Here is an 18,011-nt window from a genome sequence, read left to right on the forward strand (position 1 = left end):
GGACTTACCTTTATAATCAAAACATAATTTGAACTGAATCAGATCAAAGCCATGACATTAGTATTTTAAAAATACCCATTGGCCTCTTAGCTCAGTGCTCAAAATACAATAAATGTAATTTCCTCCAGTTTTTAAAAGAACCCCACATTTGCCATCTTCTGTGATTCCAGTATCTTTCCTGAAATTCCAAATCATCTCCTTGCACTCTTGTAACCACCGACCCGAGGTGCTAGTACATTCCCCGCCGATGAGATGAGCGTGGCCCCCACTCTACAAACTCCACCCAGGAGCTGGATACCAAGTGTCCATTACTGCCGAGTGACCAGGGGTTCTCACTCTTCCTTACGAACAGTGTGTGGCAGCATTTCAAGGGGGCAGCACCATACCTAAGGCAGAACTCGTTCTTTTCCCACCTGGTACACACGAAGGGGCTATGAGAAAGTTAGTGGGTCAGCGGAGATAAAGATTCTTATCTTATCTGCCAGCTCCAGAGGTTAGCGACAACCTCCCCCAAACCTTTACAGAGTTTCAGCGCTGGAAGAGATTCAGAATACAGCTTAGATTTGGTTAGCATGCATGAACTGCCCTTGGCCTAGAGAAATGACAAAACTCTGCAAACATAGGGCTGGCTTTGCCTCATAGAGAAAGGAAGAGAGGACAATTTGATTGTTTCACTTATATTTTATTATTTTTAAAATACTTATTATTTATTTATTTGTAATCCTCACCTGAGGATATGTTTTACTGATTTTTAGAGAGAGGGGAAGGGAGAGAGAGAGAAATAGAAACAGAGAGACAGACAGAGAGAGACATGGATGAGAGAAACAGCAAGTAGGTGTCTTTCCGTACACGCCCCACCGGGGATCGAACCCACAACCTTTCAGTGTACAGGATGATGCTCCAACCAACTGAGCCACACCGGCCAGGGTTGATTGTTACACTTATAATCCATCCTTTTATAATGGAGAAAAGAAAATGTTTAGTTTAGCTACCACGATCACATCATTTTCTTTTCCTTTATAATGAAAGCCACATGAAAAGGCAAATGTAGTTGTACCTCACCAGGAAATTCCCATCAGGAGGAGATGGGAGTAATGTTACATTACTCAATTACACCAAGGTGAGCAGAAATATACAAGAAATGTGTGTTTTGATACAACCAAAATATTACACTGAAGATTCAGAACTTGAGAATACTGACCGGGCCAGTAATAGCTGGATTCTGCAGTCTTGGGTCTTCCCACTGAGTTATTTTGCTATCTGAAAATTAATATTAAAAAAATCAGCATATTAGTTGAAATCTATTCTATGTAAAAAATGTTTTAGAAATAATTATTCCTGGTTTTTCAAAAGCTGTCTAGTCCCCCAACCTGGCCCCCGAAGATAATATCTTAGTATTTCAGGGTTAGAAGAGAACGATACTCTGTATGGCAGACCTCCTATGTAATGTTTAGTTAAAAACACTCAATCAAAAATGCACAGCTAAAGTAAAACCATCTATTTACACTGTTTTTGGCAAGCAATCTGCTGAAAGTTCAATTATAAACCCCTGTTCTTTCAAGGATTTATAACTTGATCTTGATATTCATTTAATTGAAAAAAGGCACAAAAAGTCTTAGTCCGCCAAAAGTTAACACACACACATTACTTTTTCTCATTTCAAATACTTTTGCTTATGCTTATGGTCTTGAAAAACTGCTTTCAATTAAGAGTCCTATACTGAACAAATGAATAATCCATTGCATGTGTCACTCATATGCACACAACAATGGAAGCAGCCAATAAGTAAGGCAGTCCAAAAAAGGAGAATTACATACTGCAGAGGAAGATTCTAGAGAAAGGCTTCCCTTTTGGCCATGTTGGCGAGAAGCGGTTTTCTTTCTTCCAAAAGAGTCAATGTTAACAAAATTGTTCAAAGCCACCTACACCACTACTTCAGTGGTGCAGGTGATAATGAACAAGAGCTGCCCTGCATCACTTGGGATTTGTGACTCTGCATAATCAAAAAGACTTTATGGATTACTGTGTGTGTGTGTGTGTGTGTGTGTGTGTGTGTGTGTGTGTGTATGTGTGTGTGTTGGGGAGGCGGGCAGAGATGAACGCACATGAAAGATAATGTGGTGGAGGATAGACTGGGGAAGAATGAGTTCTTTCTGGAGTTTTAGGAAATCTAAGTTGATTTAAAAAAATGGGAAATTATTTGAGAAAAATACTGATTCTAATTATTTCCTGTAAACTCAAGAATAACTAATACATTTGGTTTAAATGACCATACCAGGGATTTTTCAGAGTCTGGTATTACAATTATTTCAATAGAAGCAGAGTAAAGTCTTAAAATAAAGTTACCAAAGCACATGATGATTCTAGATTTGTGTATGCTGGAAGACAATTTACATGAAGTGCTTCAACTGTTCTAGAGAACCTTGATGGGTCCCTTACCTTGAAAATGGAAGATTTGGAAAGTAAAAGTTGCTACTGTGATGGAGAACAATAGAAAAGAAAACCAAATAATGGAAACATAAAGAGCTGAGCAATAACTGCCTTGGACTATCACTGTAAGGACTGGGTATTGTCATTAAAGCAGAAAATAAGTTAATAACTACCTGTACACAACTCCCAAATCTTCAGTCCAAACCTCAATTTCAAGCGCCACCCTTGACATCTGCATCTAGATTCCCCATAGGTACCTTCAACCCAACTCTTTAAAAATTGAACCTATAATCTTCCAACACCAAAACCGTTTATGGAATCCTGTATTCTCGATTAACAATATCACAATCCATTGTGACAGAATCTTGACACATTGCAGAGAATCTTGACACATCCCTTTTCTTCCCTCGCCATTTACCTCTGATGGTGACCAAACTGTCCCTACTTCTTTCTGGGTGCTCATCTTTTCCCTGGATCATTCTCTAGGTTTCCCTGGTCTCAGTCTTATCCCTGTTCGAAACTCTCTATATAGCTCTGCCAAAAGGATCTTTCTAAAGAACAAATCTGACCACTGTCACCTCCTCTGGAAAACCCCTCAGGAGCTCCCTCTTGCCTATAGAAGGGACCGAGTTCCCACACGTGGCAGACTGCCTTTAACTTGATGGGTGTGCCACCCCCGCTTTCTCTGCACACTGGCCACGGGCAACCTTGCCGCACTTCTCTGCATAGCCTCGTACACCTGCACGCCTTCTCCCTGCGGGAACCACTTTTCACTGCGTGTGCGTGACTAGTCTTATTCATCATTTGGAATATGTCTGAAGAGTGATCCATTCCATAAGGCCTTCCTGCAGTCTCCCCCATCCCTGGTGCCCTGTGCCACTTGGCAAGCAGGTACACTCTTTGCTTTCACATTAACAAGGGGTTCTTTCCTCTAATACAGCATTTAATACTCCCTGGTACTCCCTGCTAGAATCTAAGTCCCTCGATGACGGGGTGTATGTTATTCCCCTCTGCAGCTTCCTCTCCACCACTTACCACATTTCCTAGCCTAATATGTAACAGGAGTCCAATATGTTATTATTTTTAATGACCAAATGGAGCTGATGGTGATAACAAAGTTCCTTTACGGTTGGCTAAGCTCTCAGTAATATACAAGTTTCTGCGTGGTTACCATAAAGATCAATTTTGCAAGTATTGTCAATTTTTGAATATATGGTGGCCAGTTATCCATTTTTTCCCTCTGGAATTTTAAAAATTTAAACTTGCTTTGTCTTCAAGACATTTTTTCAAATAAAGGGAGAAGAATGAAGTAGAAGAATGAGAAACTCAGTCAATTTAGCTACTGTTTACTGGTTTGGTAAAGGCTATGAGCAGAATAGACTCAAATAGGATTTTACAGCATCGCTAGAATTTAATTTTCTCTTCTAGTTTAGTATATAAGATATCTGTGGTCAATTCCTCAGCTGCTGGGCATGTCCGGTCTTTAAGAAGAATCACACAATTCCTAAGAGAGGCAGAGATTCAGTTCAAGATCTTCCCTTAACCTTTTGCACCAGGCTTGAGACATAGGAGCCATTTGATAAATGTCAACCAAATAAATCAAGGCGTCTAAAGAGAAGATTAGTACTGAGCATTATCTCTTCTGAGATTAAATCTTTAAGGTTGTTGAAATTATAAATCTTAAAAATGTCTAATGTCTTAAGAATTTATGAAGCAGAAAATAAATAGAGTAATTATTTAAAAGAGAAGGGCATTGTTGTCCCTGTCATTCAGAGTGCAGCCACCTGTCCCAGTGATGCTGGCAGACAGGGTGGCTGAGTAACTCGCAAGGTGATCACTTTCACAGTAAATGGCACATATAAGGATGACCTGGTTTCTATCCCAAGACAGCAAAATGAGATGCTGAATTTTGGCAGAAATCAGATGTGGGAAAACTATTTAGAAAAAGAGGTTCATTTGGAAGGTAAGGAAATTCCTCAATGTCACCACCAGGTAACTAGACCCATTTTGGAGTGTACCTATTAGGCTGATAAAGCCTCTTAAAAAGATAAGAATTCTGCATTTTTTATAAACTGGATTTTGGGGAAAAGGCAGATGAATTAAACTCTGTTTCACAAAAGCCTAAAAGATGGTGATAAGCCCCGCCCTCATGGCCAGAGTCCCCAGCAATTGGCTTATCTAATCAGTGTGATGAGTTAAGACAATGTGAGGCTGGGGAAACCTGGTTCAGACTTACTGTTTATGAATCAAATTACAACAAGGAGCAAAATACTACCACACTGCATGTGTGATTTGAACTTTAAATCTATTTAAAGACTTCTTTTTCCTATACATTTTCAGACGTTGTAAGGGATGTGCAAATATGGAGAACGTGTTACTTCAAGAAAGAAAAAAACTGGCTAAAAGCAAACCTTTATTAGTTTTAGTTGAAATGAGAAATCACACAGTTTTCATAGGTGCTGGAGCAAATGTCTACAGCAAATATATCACAATTTCAAGAAAAGAACTGCATATATATTAGTGTGTTGGGTGCAAGGAAACATGCTATGAATAGAAAATAAGTCAGAATGGGCAGCTGGCCCTGAGACCGTGAAGGTGGTGTTTAAAACACACGTGTGCTGCATCAAGCACCGCACACACCCAGATTTTGGACTCAATCATCACTTCTAATCTTATTTTCTATTACCAGAGTGTATTTATTGAAAGCGCAAAAGTCAAGGGGTCATCAACCAAAAAATAGTTCTTAAATAAAAAAAAAGTTAATAGGTCACAAGATCAAATTGGGTGAAAGCTTGCTGGGCTACTTTATAGCAAACGTGGGGGGAATGCACAGTACCGTACGAGGGCACTGATTCTCTGGTACCATTCTCTCCACATAACACCTGGCTGCCTAGACAAAGAGTAAAATGACAAAGCTTTCACTTTAATATTTGAAATACCCTTCCCCTCCCTTTACCTGCAATCCCTGTGTCCATAACAGTGCCTACTTACTATGATCGATATAAAATGTTCGGCCATCCAAGTGGATTCTTTCTTCCCACCCGGGCTAGTATAGAGAGAGAGAGAGAGAGAGAGAGAGAGAGAGAGAGAGAGAGAGAGAGAGAGAGAGAGGACAAAAATTAGCTAGCTGTTCCAAAATCAAAGGCAAAATTATGACACCTTACTCTTCCCTCCTAGGGTACAGTTTTACATTAAGAATAAACCACAAACATTTCAAGTTAACCCTCAACAACATCTAGGAACACACTTGAAGCACACGTCCACAGTCTTGGATGCGTTCACCACTTGAGCAGGAAACAGGGATCGCTATTTCAAAAGCTTCAAATGGGAACTTTGGCATCCCATGGAACAGTTGAGTTTGGGGATGAACAGCTCATTTAATTAAACAAATATGTACTAAGTACTAAAAGCAGGAGGAGGAGGGATAATACAAAAATGTTGGAGACAGATGCTTTACTCATGTCATCACTGGTTGAAGAATCGAATACTTGCACTTCACTGTTGTGAACTCTCACTGTTCAAACTCGGGAACCAAAAAGACTTGGATAATCTTTTCAAGGGAGGGCTGGTATGCTCTCATTGACTGAACTGCACCTACTTGCTACTTGAAACTCAGGAACCTAACAGGTCCAGACCACAGGCAATGATTTCCTTTTGAAACTCACTCTCTAGACACAGTTTGGGCTCTCTCATCTAAACCCAGAACCAGTCAGATTTGCAGAGGGATATTTGTATAACCTAATGAATAAAGATGGAATCACAACCTCCCTAGCTTCAAATTTTGCCATAATATACCACACACCAGGCAACAGAAAAGGTTATTATGTTTGGAAAAAAGCAATAAAAAAATTCCCAGTGCTCTTCATTTAAAAATAGTATTAGAATCTTCCCTCCCCTTCCTGCCCCTGTAAGGTTATTTATTTTTAATTGGGGGTGGGTCGAGGAGGATGCATGGCGAAATTTTCATTCAAAATCTAGGTTTGTAGTAAATTGCTCAATCCCATTCAGGCTCCCAAAAAGAACTGATAAAAAATTAGCTTTATAAACAGCCATCAACCAGGGAAGAAAGCTTAAAATATCTGCAGACTAAATGACTTACAAAACTTTCTGTGATTACCTATGTCTTTCTCTCCCACCATTTTTAATATTTTTGTTCCTATTCATTAAATCAGATTATGGGTTGAACTTATGGTTGCTATGTTACAAAATAAATGTGTGCTGTTTAAATTGCCATCAGTAAAGAATGCCTCCTACATCCTAGTTACAAGGTCTACCTTCCACTGACAGTTACCAATTCAGAAACCTCTTTCATATGTACTAGCTGGTTGTATGTATGATTAGAATTCAGCCATACACCTGATTCTATTAAGAAATTATAGACCAATGGGCCAAAAGTCTGGAGAAAGAGGTCACAGGGCCTCTCCATCAACACTGGGCAGATAAATGAATAAACATATTCAGACTTGTCCATGTGTCTCCAGTACGTATACTCACAGGCAGAGGGCCAAGGTCATTGGGGTTTAAAGGTGCCTTCGATCGCAAATGTACTGGAAATTTCAGGCGTGGATCTTCCTGCAAAAAAAATGTAAAAGGCAGAACGTGTTAAGAGTGACGTCTGTGTGCTGTTACTGGCTCCTCCCCTTCTGGAGCTGTATGTTCCAAGGCAACCAGGAGGCATGTGCATGAGCCACACTCCTGCCTCACGGCGGAAGGAGGGTCCCATCTTTGAACAGGAAGCCTGGCTGACCATCTCTCAGAAGAGACTCCATTCTTCCTCCTTGTCCTTGGTGAAAGAAGGAGAGTTAGGACATTTAAATAAAAGGTTAACATTTTCCCAAGATCTTGAGCAGGTGAAGAGAAGAAGGACCCAGCAGTGATGTTGCTATGGAAACCAGAATAAAGGGTGCCAGCGAAGAGGAGGCTCTCCTCCACAGAAGAGGGAGCGAAAGCCTGGTCTGTAAATCTCCCTATGGATCCAGGGCTGCGGGTGCGGGTGGCGAGCCTCACACACTGGAACAGCCTCTCCATGAGCACTGGAGTCCCCTGCTTCCCTCTCCCGCCCCTCCCTGAACCAGAGCAGGGAATCGGAAGCGGGTCTGCCTGGCAGGTCAGGAGCGATCCCAGAGAGCGCTGGCTGGCTTCGTCATACAGTCACATCCCTATTAGACAACTGGACTGAGGCTCTCCAGTTCTACAGATTAGGTTCTCATGTATGTCTTAATATTTACAAGTTTGCAAAATATTTTTCTTAAGGAATGTGCTTAAGATACCACCGAAAATCAACAAAAGAGAAATACATAGTTGGCCATTTTGGTTCATGATTTATAATTGACAAAGTAATCAGACATACGATCTTGCAACCACGTTCTTAGGAGGTGGGGTACATGATCTCTGTTTCTTTAGATGGGGAAACTGAGTTTCAGAAAGAACGAGACCTTGTCCAGAGGTTCTGACCCTGAATCTGGGAGCTGCCTCTTATATAGGCTCTGTGAAAATGCAAGGCATTTTCATATTTTAAACTCAAAAGGTTAGAAAACAAATGATAAAACTCAGAATAATAAAATGTTAATAAGATAAGCCTAAGATTTTAAAAAATCCTGTAATAAAACTTATTTTGTGACTATTAGTGGGAATGGGGTATCCTTTGGGAGTGACAAAAAATGTTCTAAAATTGATTATGGTGATGGCTGCACATCTTTGTCCAATGTTTGTCCAAAACCCATTCAATTGTACAATTTAAATGGGTGAATTGCTTGGTATGTGAATCATATCTCAATAAAGCCATTAAGTTTTTTCCCGGTCAACAGTCTTAAAGCACTAGAATTACTGGATTATAACAAAGTGACAGAATTTTGGAATTGGCAAGAATAAAAAAATAAAACCAAGCTTTGCTTTCTGTTAGCTATAGCAAACTTTTAATTGAAAAAAATAATCATGTTAGTGGTTTATGATGGATATTGACCCTGAACCTCACTAATATGCTTTTAAAAAGGATGAGTAAAAACATAAAATAGGCCCAGTATTCTGTAGATTACTGGAACACATACAGTGCGTAGATACATTACACAGATTTGGGATTTATAAAGTCTGAACAGCTGATAATCTGGGAAACATTTGTGATAGGTTCATTGTGACCAAGGAGAAACTTACAGAGCACAGAACGCCACAAAAGCTACCCACTCACGGCTAACTGTGAGCTGGCCCAGCTAATGGCACAACCACGGGGACCCTTGGGAACACATCCCTGACCACACAGGTTTAGAGAAAGCCCAAGGCCACTATGATATGAAAAAGGACAGGGCTTCCGCTGCTACATGCCAAGCTAGCCACACCTTCGAATCCCACACACAGGCTACTGAGAAAGACAACATGTTAAAAGGTGGTGATTTAAAGGGGGGGGGATGAAGCTGAAATTAAAGTGCCAGTGGGGCTGGGGGCAGGGAAGTATAAAGTATAAAATAAATCCGATTTCACAGGTCTGCTATAATGGCCTCTCATGGAAACTTAGAATTCATAGAATGTGAGGACTAGAAGGCCTTAAGGGTCATATTTGATTATATCACCAAAAATAAAAATGACAGCAGCTGTACACTCTTTAGCTCTGAAGGCTAAGTTTAGGGGCAACACTGAACCCCCTTTCTCCACTGACTCCCCTGAACAACCAAGGAGGGGACACCCCAAGCCGATGGCGCAGGTGGAGGGCAGCCAGGGCTCCACATGAGTTATGACAACTTCAGGGATGCCAATAGTTGGGACACTAATGAGATCTCAAATGATATAAATACAAATGAATGAAACCATGAAGAGGGACACTGAATTGTTTCTCCCTTTCCTCAGCACAGTGAGAATGCTCACTATTTCCCAGTTATTTCAGTATTCCCCATTTGCTTCCCTCAATATAGCACAAAGGGGTTTTAAAAAGAATGGAAAGATCAACACCTCTTTAAAAACCAAAATCATTTACAAATATATTTATAGTACATAAAACAAGGGAATGCTCCTGGTTCAAAAAACAACAGCTTGCCCTAACCGGTTTGGCTCAGTGGCTAGAGTGTCAGCCTGCGGACTGAAAGGTCCCAGGTTCGATTCTGGCCAAGGGCATGTACCTTGGTTACGGGCACATCCCCAGTAGGAGGTGTACAGGAGGCAGCTGATCGATGTTTCTCTCTCATTGATGTTTCTAACTCTCTGTCCCTCTCCTTTCCTCTCTGTGAAAAATCAATAAAATATATTTTAAAAAAACCCCAAAAAACAAAACAACAGCTTTTCCCCCCATCCTGGAAGAGATAAACAACCAGGCCTCGGCTACAATGAGTTTTCTTAGTTTGGACCCAGTAGAAAACAAACCTGAAACTTCATTAAGGCATACCCTGTCTTGCTACAAAAACAAGGCAATGCTTTGTTCTGTAAGAGACATAAACATACTCTTACATACATGCTTCGAGCTGCTTCCTTAACAGAAGGAAGGAACAGACAAACCGAAGGCCTCTTGTAACCTTTCCTCTGTCACCTGGTGGCCCCCAGCAGGCATCCATGGCCCACCCCAGGTAGGGACAAGTGAACCCATGGCTGGAAGTCTGGTCACAGGAATCCTCACATGGCCAGGGCTTAGTGCCTCTTCTAGGTGTTACTAAGGATAAGAGCATGGTGGACAGACCTTCGCTTTCAGGCTGAGGCCTCAGACGTTATTCCAGATGGACGGCGGGCACATTACTTTAATATGAGATCATGCTTTGTAAGCAGACTTCAACAGGAACTTTTCTCCGTGCGTGTACACAGGGGAAATGTTGGCCTGATCTTTTCATGCTCTGGTTTAGTGCAAGAATCAAGAGCGCACAGGCTGAGGGGGGCAGGAGTACTGTTTTCATTATTCTCCACCTGTTCTACCAGCTTTTCACCATAGGGCTCAAATCTAAGAAGAGCTATGCTGGCCTCTCATTTGTTCTCTCTTTTAAAAAACGAAGCAAGCCTAGCCACTGAGGCTCAGTGGTTGAGTGTCAACCCATGAATCAGAAGATCACAGTTTGATTCCCAGTCAGGGCACATGCCCAGGTTGCAGGCTTGACCCCCGTAGGGGGTGTGTAGAAGGCAACCAATAGATGAGTTTTATCACTGATGTTTCTAACTTTCTCTCCCTCTCCCTTCCTATCTCTGCAATCAATAAAAAATTTTTTTTAAAAACAACAACAACAAAAAACCACACGAAGCAAACCCCAAACCAACTCAAGATAAATTTTAAGCTGAAAATGATCTTTACAGTTCCCTCTATTCCTCCATTTTTGGTCCAAATCAACAGGAAATTTAGAGCAATCCTTCGACAGTCAGCGTTCTGTACAGGCCTTTGTTTAGAAGGAGAGACAGCAGCTGGGCCAGTCTGTCTGAGTTTAGAGAAGAAGGGGAGTAACCGGAGGGGGCGGGGGGGATGTCCAGTTGTTACTTTAAGGATTTTCAACAATGGCAGCAGCAACAAAATGTTGTTTTAACAAATTAAAATTTTAAACCAGTAAATCAGTCAATAACAAGCATGTGGGTAGAAAGGGGCAACTGGAAATTCAAACTGGGTTTCATTCAGCAAGGATGCAGGCAGTAAACAAAGCTGGGGCTGTTTAAAATCAAACCTGCCCAGCTGCAATTACTCTGCAGTTGTGGCGTGAAAGGCTGTGAGAAGGTTAGGGGATTTGATTACTAAGCTAGTTCAGATTTCTAAAACCATAGCTTATGTTGGCAGGCCACCGTGGCTCCATACGCTAATCCATCTCCTTTTATACTATTTACCCCCTATTTCTGGAGTGCCATTCCTGGCTGAGGATTTTGTAGAATCGCGTACGCTTAGCAGGACAGCCATGTTCTATGTCAACGAGGAAAAAAAAAGACTTAAAAACCAATCTCCCTTAGCTGGTTTTCCCCAAAGCTGCCTATCTCTTACTCTCGTCTTGGCCACAAACCTATAATATGATATGAGACTCAAAGGTGAGTCAAACAAAGCTACATGTTATTATATGCCTTTGAGGTAGTTATGAGTTTAATGAATGTCACCAGGATCTAAATGATAAATTCCCCTGGAAGGCTAATTCCTTTACTTTAAAATAGAACTTTTAGAGTGGTTCTCACTAAGGGGTTCTTGCAAGCATGTGGTAACATTTTTGGTCATCACTGTGGTGGGGGAGGGAGAGGAATGGTGGTTATTCAGTGACAGGAACCAAGGATATTAAGCATCCTACAACAATAGGCACAGTCACAGTCCTGCCCCAAATACCGAGAACGTCCTCATGGAGATGTGCTTACCACCATCCATCCACAGGACTTGAGAGAAAGAGAGAGGGAGAGGGAGAGAGGGAGAGAGAGAGAGAGAGCGATATCTAGGCCCTCTAGTCCAGTCTCAAGGGACTGATTTAACATTAGGCCACGGGCAAAGTATAAATGACAGTCCAGGACATTTTGGTCCAGGCCCCTTCATTAACACAGTACTGCTGTTCTAACAATGGACACACTCGTGTCTTCACTGAAAATGGGGATTTAAAGGACGTGTTCACCTCTGACCCAAGACCAGAGAGCTAGGGCCACTGACAATCCCCAAACTCAGACAGCTTTCCAGTCACATTGATTCTAAGCAAGCAGCAGAGAAGCCAGAAGGACTGAGTCAAACTCTGAACCCAGGCCATTAGTTGGGGACATAGGGACAGGAAGGAAAACAAACCTTCTGCAGCTTTGGAAACAGTCAGAAACAACAGAACTAATTTCAGTTCAGTCATAGGTCTACAGGTATTAATAGAAAAATACCCCTGACTCTTTAAAAGACAATGTGCTACATTAAAGAAGCCCACCACTGATTCAGCTAAAACCCGAACAGAGGAGTATAAAGATATGCACATTCACTTGTAATTAATCTCATATTGTATAAATTCATACAACACACGGATTCTTTCTCAGGCACGACTCCTGAGTCAAATTTGACAAAATGTTCACAAAAAAGAACTATCACATTTACAACCAAAATCCTCAATACATTTCCTATTCCACAGTTAAAGGTGTGAAATGGAGCACAGAAACGTAAAACACTAAAATAAAATACTAAACTGAGGTGGATGGTGCAAACGAAAGGGATAAATCAAACAAGGATGGGTGATGTTAATAAAAATGTAGAAAGAAACTGACAAGGAAAAATTATTTTCAGAAAGATCAGAATTCCTATTACACCATCTTGAGAGGTGAAGCAGTATCATCAACATCCTAGCAATATAGAGCACCGCTTTTTCCCCAAATACGGCCAACTGTCAAAACTATAGCTGTCCAGGAATGTTCTGGAGAAAAGGCATCCAACCTGGCACCAGCAGCTGGCCCTGACCCTGCACCCATCCATCACCCCTCCCAAAAGCCCCTGCGTGCCAGATCTTGAAGCAGGCTGAGAAGACCCTCTAGGGACAAGCTGCGGTGTCAGTGAAATTTCTCTACAAGAATCATGAGTACGGAGTGAGGAAATGAGGGAATGAATGTCAGACCTCATGATGGAAATGGAGCCAAATAAAAGCAGCGACCTTACCCACGTTGTAGTCTTTGTGTTATGGTCAATGAAGAAGGGCCGGCCGTTCGGCGCGATCCTCATTTCCCAGCCCGGTGGCAGGAAGCTCTGTGTGACTTTGTGTTGTGGTTTGGGGGAGTTGTAAGGTGATGGCTGTGGGGACTGTGGATTGGAAAGGGTATCTTTCACAGCCCGACGTATGGGTGAATCCTTGGCACCCTAAGGAATAATAATGAGCATTAGAACTCTTACAGGTGCTAGTCCAGTGTGTCAAAATGTACCTGGGTATCACGAATGTTCCATTTGGAAAGGGACAAGGGGAAGCTTCTAAGAAATCTGTTTCTGTCATTTGTTTACTTTTAAATCAATTGAATTTTAAAGTTTTTCTATTGATTAAACACACATTAATTACTTAAAATCACCATCCTTTGATAGCTATTGGTTATATGCCAAAAATATTATGCTCCCCTGAGAATTATGGATGGAGACTTTACAGAGGGTGGAGAAAGACGTGCCCCTGCTCTTAATGAGCTCACAGTCTAATGAAGAATGGATTGGCAATTGCAGAGCATAAGAAGCCCCTATATCATCAAAGACAACCACCTGGACTCGTATGGTTACCAGGACATTTGTATCACAGTTTGGAAGAGAGCTATCATTCATTCCCACTCATTAGCATTTAAGCCTAGGGCACAGAGAGTACCACAGCTACCTCTAGGCCATCGTCAAGTTTAGAACTTGAACGTTTGTGCTCTGGCTTCTCCAACTCTCTGACGCGGTGATGCTAAGGCATGGTATTCAGACCACACAAACAGGAGAGCAACGCAGATGCACAGCAATGACTTAGGGATGCAGATATGCATCAGAAACATGTATGCCCATACAATGACAGACCCTACAGTCCAACGGAAAAGAAATGGTCAAAGCCACAGCTATCGTTTAAAACTTAATATAAGCACTGCTATCTGAAAGAGTTATTATGCATGTCTAATGAGGTAACAGGCAAGAAGGGGCAAAACAACAAGAATGGAGAAAGTTGTGAAGAGAGGAACCCACATGTACAGCACAAGTCACTATGGCCTCAGCCCCATGAGAATGAGAATCAGGTGAGAGTTCAAGGATGTGATTGAGCGCAACAGAGAAGCATATACTGAGGCTGTACAAGAACACCCTTCACCATGAACACACACAATGATCAGATAGGAAGGTGGCTGCGAAACTGAAGTCCAAGTTAAGAGAAAAGAGAGAATGAGAAGTCACAGGACAGACGTGACCCCAATAACACTGAGTAGCCTTCTCACCTCCAGTGGGGCAGATAAAGTTACTGTTGGCGAACTGAGGCTACGAGGCCGGCGGATCTGAGGCTCGATTAGATGGTTGTTACTGTTTGTGGCAGATCCAGATGCACCATCTTCTGCAAGCTATGTTGGAGCAAAAACAAGTTAGCTTTATGTGAGGATCTCCCTTTGTGTGTGGTTGGGAGTGTGGACCCAAACAACAACACAGCCAGCAGTAATGAGAGGTCTGGCCTATTTAAAGCATGGAGGAATGATTAAACATAATAATGGGGGAGGGGAAGGTTGGGGAAACACATTCAAGGGAAATAAAAATGAATCACTAGCCAGGCATGAAAACGAGCCTCAGGAAAAAAGGGGGTGGGAGTTGGGAGAGACACTACACACTGCTATAGGCTCTTACTTTGAAAATATCTTTCACATTACATTTAAAAAATATATATCTGGGGATAGAGTGATTTGGGGACCAAATTCTTCCATAGGCATATAGTATACTTAAAATAACACATGTTCTTTGTGGAAAAAATTTTTTCTAAAACATGGGTTCTCAGGACAATACATAAACAATAGCAGCGTGGAGCTCTTGTACATTTCGGCTTCACCTGCCTGCAATTTTCAGTTGTGTGGCGATCTGCATACCTGCATGATAGGCCGAGTCCAAGTGGTGGTTCGATTGTTATGATTGACATAGTATGTGCGTCCCTTAGCATCCTTCCTTTCTTCCCAGCCTGAAGGTAGGCCCGGCGTGGTGTGCACGTAGGCCACTGATGGCTGTTTGTGTAAGAAATCATCATTATTTAGTGCAGTTGTTTTCTGATCACTTTAATAAAGTAATGTACACTTAGAGAATTATTTTTTTCTAGACAAAGTAAGTTAACTCTATTTGTACCCAAAACACTAGTGTCCAGAAAACAGAAGTAGATTTCCAGTAGCTTCAAGTTTACTGCGAAATGAATCTCTGTGGAGTCCAAAATCTTACAGAACGCGTTCTTAAATGTCCAAAGTCTTAAATGCAATGGCTGCTGCTAATGTGCTAAGAGAAAAAAACAGCAACCTGTTTCAGATACTAAATTTTACCAAATTATGTAGAACTTAAAGGTATTTCAAATTGTCAAATGTCACTGTCTATGAGAGGAATGTCTGAATAGTTTCCTCTCGATATAGTTGCCACAGGGATACTCTCCTAGCTTATTCCTAAATTCTTCATCAGCTTAGGGCCCTTACATTGTATCTTTTAGGGGGAAAAGTACACAGAGGGCCTTCTCCAGGAGGTCTGCATTCACACCAATGGCATATAACCAAGAGGACCGACTAGGACACCCCAACTGCCCCAGCTTAGGAAGCCTCCTGGCGAGCTGAGGCTGTATTATCCTGTCTGCCCATGCAGAGCTTGTCTCTTTAAAGGGTGAAGGAAGCACAGGCAGTTTCTGGGTTTAGAAACATGTCCAGTATAGAGTGACTATATTTAGATAGTCCAGATTAGATCGAAAAGGATTCCTGAGACACTTCTGCTGGTAAGCAGCAGCCTGAGAAATGTAGCCGGGTGGAGAACTCTGGAATAGCAAGGATGTTTCAGTGACTCAAGGAGGCACCGAGATGGACATCTGAGGTCAGTGCTGTCTCAGGAGGAAGTCCTGGATGTATGGTGGCTGCATATCAGATCTGTCACTGGGAAAGGGGTGTTACTCTAAGGAGTGGGGGCGGATCAGATACAAGAAGCCAACCATGGCTATCCAGGCTCCCAGGAGAACGTAAAAGAAACAAGAGGCTAAACATTATTTGGGATATAAAAGGAAGCCACGTCTTTCTGGGTACCATCTCCCCTAATTAGGATCTTCTCACCCTCCAGATGTTTTACCAGTTGTCATTTTCTTGATATTAGGCTGAAAATGTAAATCTCTTGGCCCAGCTTCTCCCTGTGCTCATCCCATCTTTCGTGTCTCCTACCAACAATATGCTGTGGAAGAGAGGGTCACATCAGAGGATCCCCAGTCCACTGCATGACCCTGAGTTAGCATGATCAAGGATGCTACCACGTCATTGGGGACTTTAGTTAATGAGGCTCCATATTCTACTTCCTGAGCTCAACTGCACATTCCAGAGAAAAACTAACTGAGGCCATGGAACAGCTGCCTCAATGGTTATTTCTAAAACATGTTGAACAGGCAAGGCAACATTACTGGCAACGAAACTTTCTTCTAAAATTATAGCAATTACTCCCTTGACATTTTCCCAGATAAAAACTGAAATACCTCATCATGGTTAATTCCAAGACTCTGATCTTAGAGCATCCTGGGCCTACGTGTGTGGATTCAACAAGCGTGGAAGAAACACCAACAGGTAGACTTGATCCATCCATGGGTACTTAAGTCAGATGAATTTATACAGCCTGAAGCTCTTTCCGCCTTCCTCCTCTAGCACCAACAGAAAAGAACTTTTGCCGGTCTATTTTTTATCTATAAAAGACCGACTCTGCCAAACCAAGTTAGAACCCAAGTTGTATCCTAAGTTAGTGGTCAATTGGACTGTGTGGCAAAGTTCGTGCTATCAACAAGCTTTGACCTACTACTGCTCACATGAGGACCAAAAATGCTTGGGCTAAATGAAGTACTGAATGGAATTTGTTGCTTTTCTTGCTCCCTGTTATTTTTGGGGAGAGGCAATGAGATAGGCCCTGAGAAAACTCCGTTCTGGAAACCTTAAGGATAGTTTTGCAGTTATAACATCCCTGGAAAGGATATTTGTGAGGGGTCTGATAACTAGTATAGCTTGGCTGTGTCCTGGATAATCTCAGGATTACTTCTAAGACTGTATGACTTCCAGCACAGTATTCCAGCAATGAGGTTATTTTCGTAGATCTACAGTGAACAGGACTTATCAGATAACGGGAAATTAGGAGTGTAGTAGAGAACACTGAATTTGATTAAAATGTTCATTGTCCCTTCTACTGAGAACTGAACTGGTAATCCTTAATTTAGTTCCATTAAAAAGAGATGGTGCCATAAAAATATTCTCCTTATAGATTTCTTGACCATGGAGAACAGCCTGTGATGGTGATTCCACTTGTGACTCAAAACCTCTCACTCAGAGCTAGGGAGGGGCAGGACACAGTTTCCATGGACAGACCACAGAAGGGGCTAGCCCTGAGCCAAAATCAGACTTCCACTGTCGTGGAAGAAACAGTTAATTAGTCAAGAGACACGTTAAAACTGCTAGTAAGCTTAATTTAACATTTCACAGCTTTTCATCTGAATATACTATTGTGTTTCATAACGCCAAACAGCCGTTGTGCTACAGCTGCATAGAAGCTCCAATTATTTCATTAAAAGGAGAATCGATCATGTTTAAACCATCAAAGTTCAAATAGGCTTTTCCAGATGATAAATGTTTGGCACTATCACCGATGCCCCAAGATTCCCTCAAACCCTGCCATTCCCGTCATTTGTTTATTTTAGGGTCTACACAGCAAAGAGCAAAAAGACTGTGCTGTCCCTCTTGCTTCATCTCAGAGAGGGCTCCTGCTTAGCTCCCTGGAAAGTGTACTTATTTGTGGTAAATGAAAGGACTGTAGTTCTGCAGGTGAGAATCAGGATCTGTTTTTATACTACAGAAATAAAAGCTCTGCCAAGGAAAGACCAGGATGATTCAAGCAACATGGTGTGCAGGACGAATACGGGTGGGGCAAGGGGCTGAATGCTCACCAATGTGGGAAGATTATATAAACTGGTGCATTTGCATGACTGAAAATTATGTAATCATTAACATGT

The 18,011-nt window shown here is 41.8% G+C and overlaps 1 protein-coding gene across 23 annotated transcripts in view; it reads right to left on the bottom strand.

The window, feature by feature from the left end:
* The window catches only part of NEDD4L (NEDD4 like E3 ubiquitin protein ligase), a 297,127-nt gene that overhangs the window by 32,496 nt on the left and 246,620 nt on the right, over window positions 1–18,011 (bottom strand). For 15 of the 23 annotated variants that reach the window (XR_004969940.1, XR_004969939.1, XM_036322034.1 and 12 more), the window contains 7 exons: window positions 14,884–15,015; window positions 14,251–14,370; window positions 12,971–13,168; window positions 6,925–7,002; window positions 5,422–5,476; window positions 5,267–5,320; window positions 1,202–1,260 (listed from right to left, as the gene is read on the bottom strand). Coding sequence is in view for 21 of the 23 variants with exons in the window: in XM_036322034.1 (XP_036177927.1) it covers window positions 1,202–1,260; window positions 5,267–5,320; window positions 5,422–5,476; window positions 6,925–7,002; window positions 12,971–13,168; window positions 14,251–14,370; window positions 14,884–15,015 (696 nt within the window). In the remaining 2 variants the exon portion in view is untranslated. The remainder of the gene's footprint in view (window positions 1–1,201; window positions 1,261–5,266; window positions 5,321–5,421; window positions 5,477–6,924; window positions 7,003–12,970; window positions 13,169–14,250; window positions 14,371–14,883; window positions 15,016–18,011) is intronic. The other 8 variants (XM_036322036.1, XM_036322035.1, XM_036322021.1 and 5 more) reach the window with 3 other exon arrangements.

The sequence above is a fragment of the Myotis myotis genome, unplaced genomic scaffold (assembly GCF_014108235.1).
Source record: "Myotis myotis isolate mMyoMyo1 unplaced genomic scaffold, mMyoMyo1.p scaffold_m19_p_9, whole genome shotgun sequence".
NCBI classification, from domain to species: Eukaryota; Metazoa; Chordata; class Mammalia; order Chiroptera; family Vespertilionidae; genus Myotis; species Myotis myotis.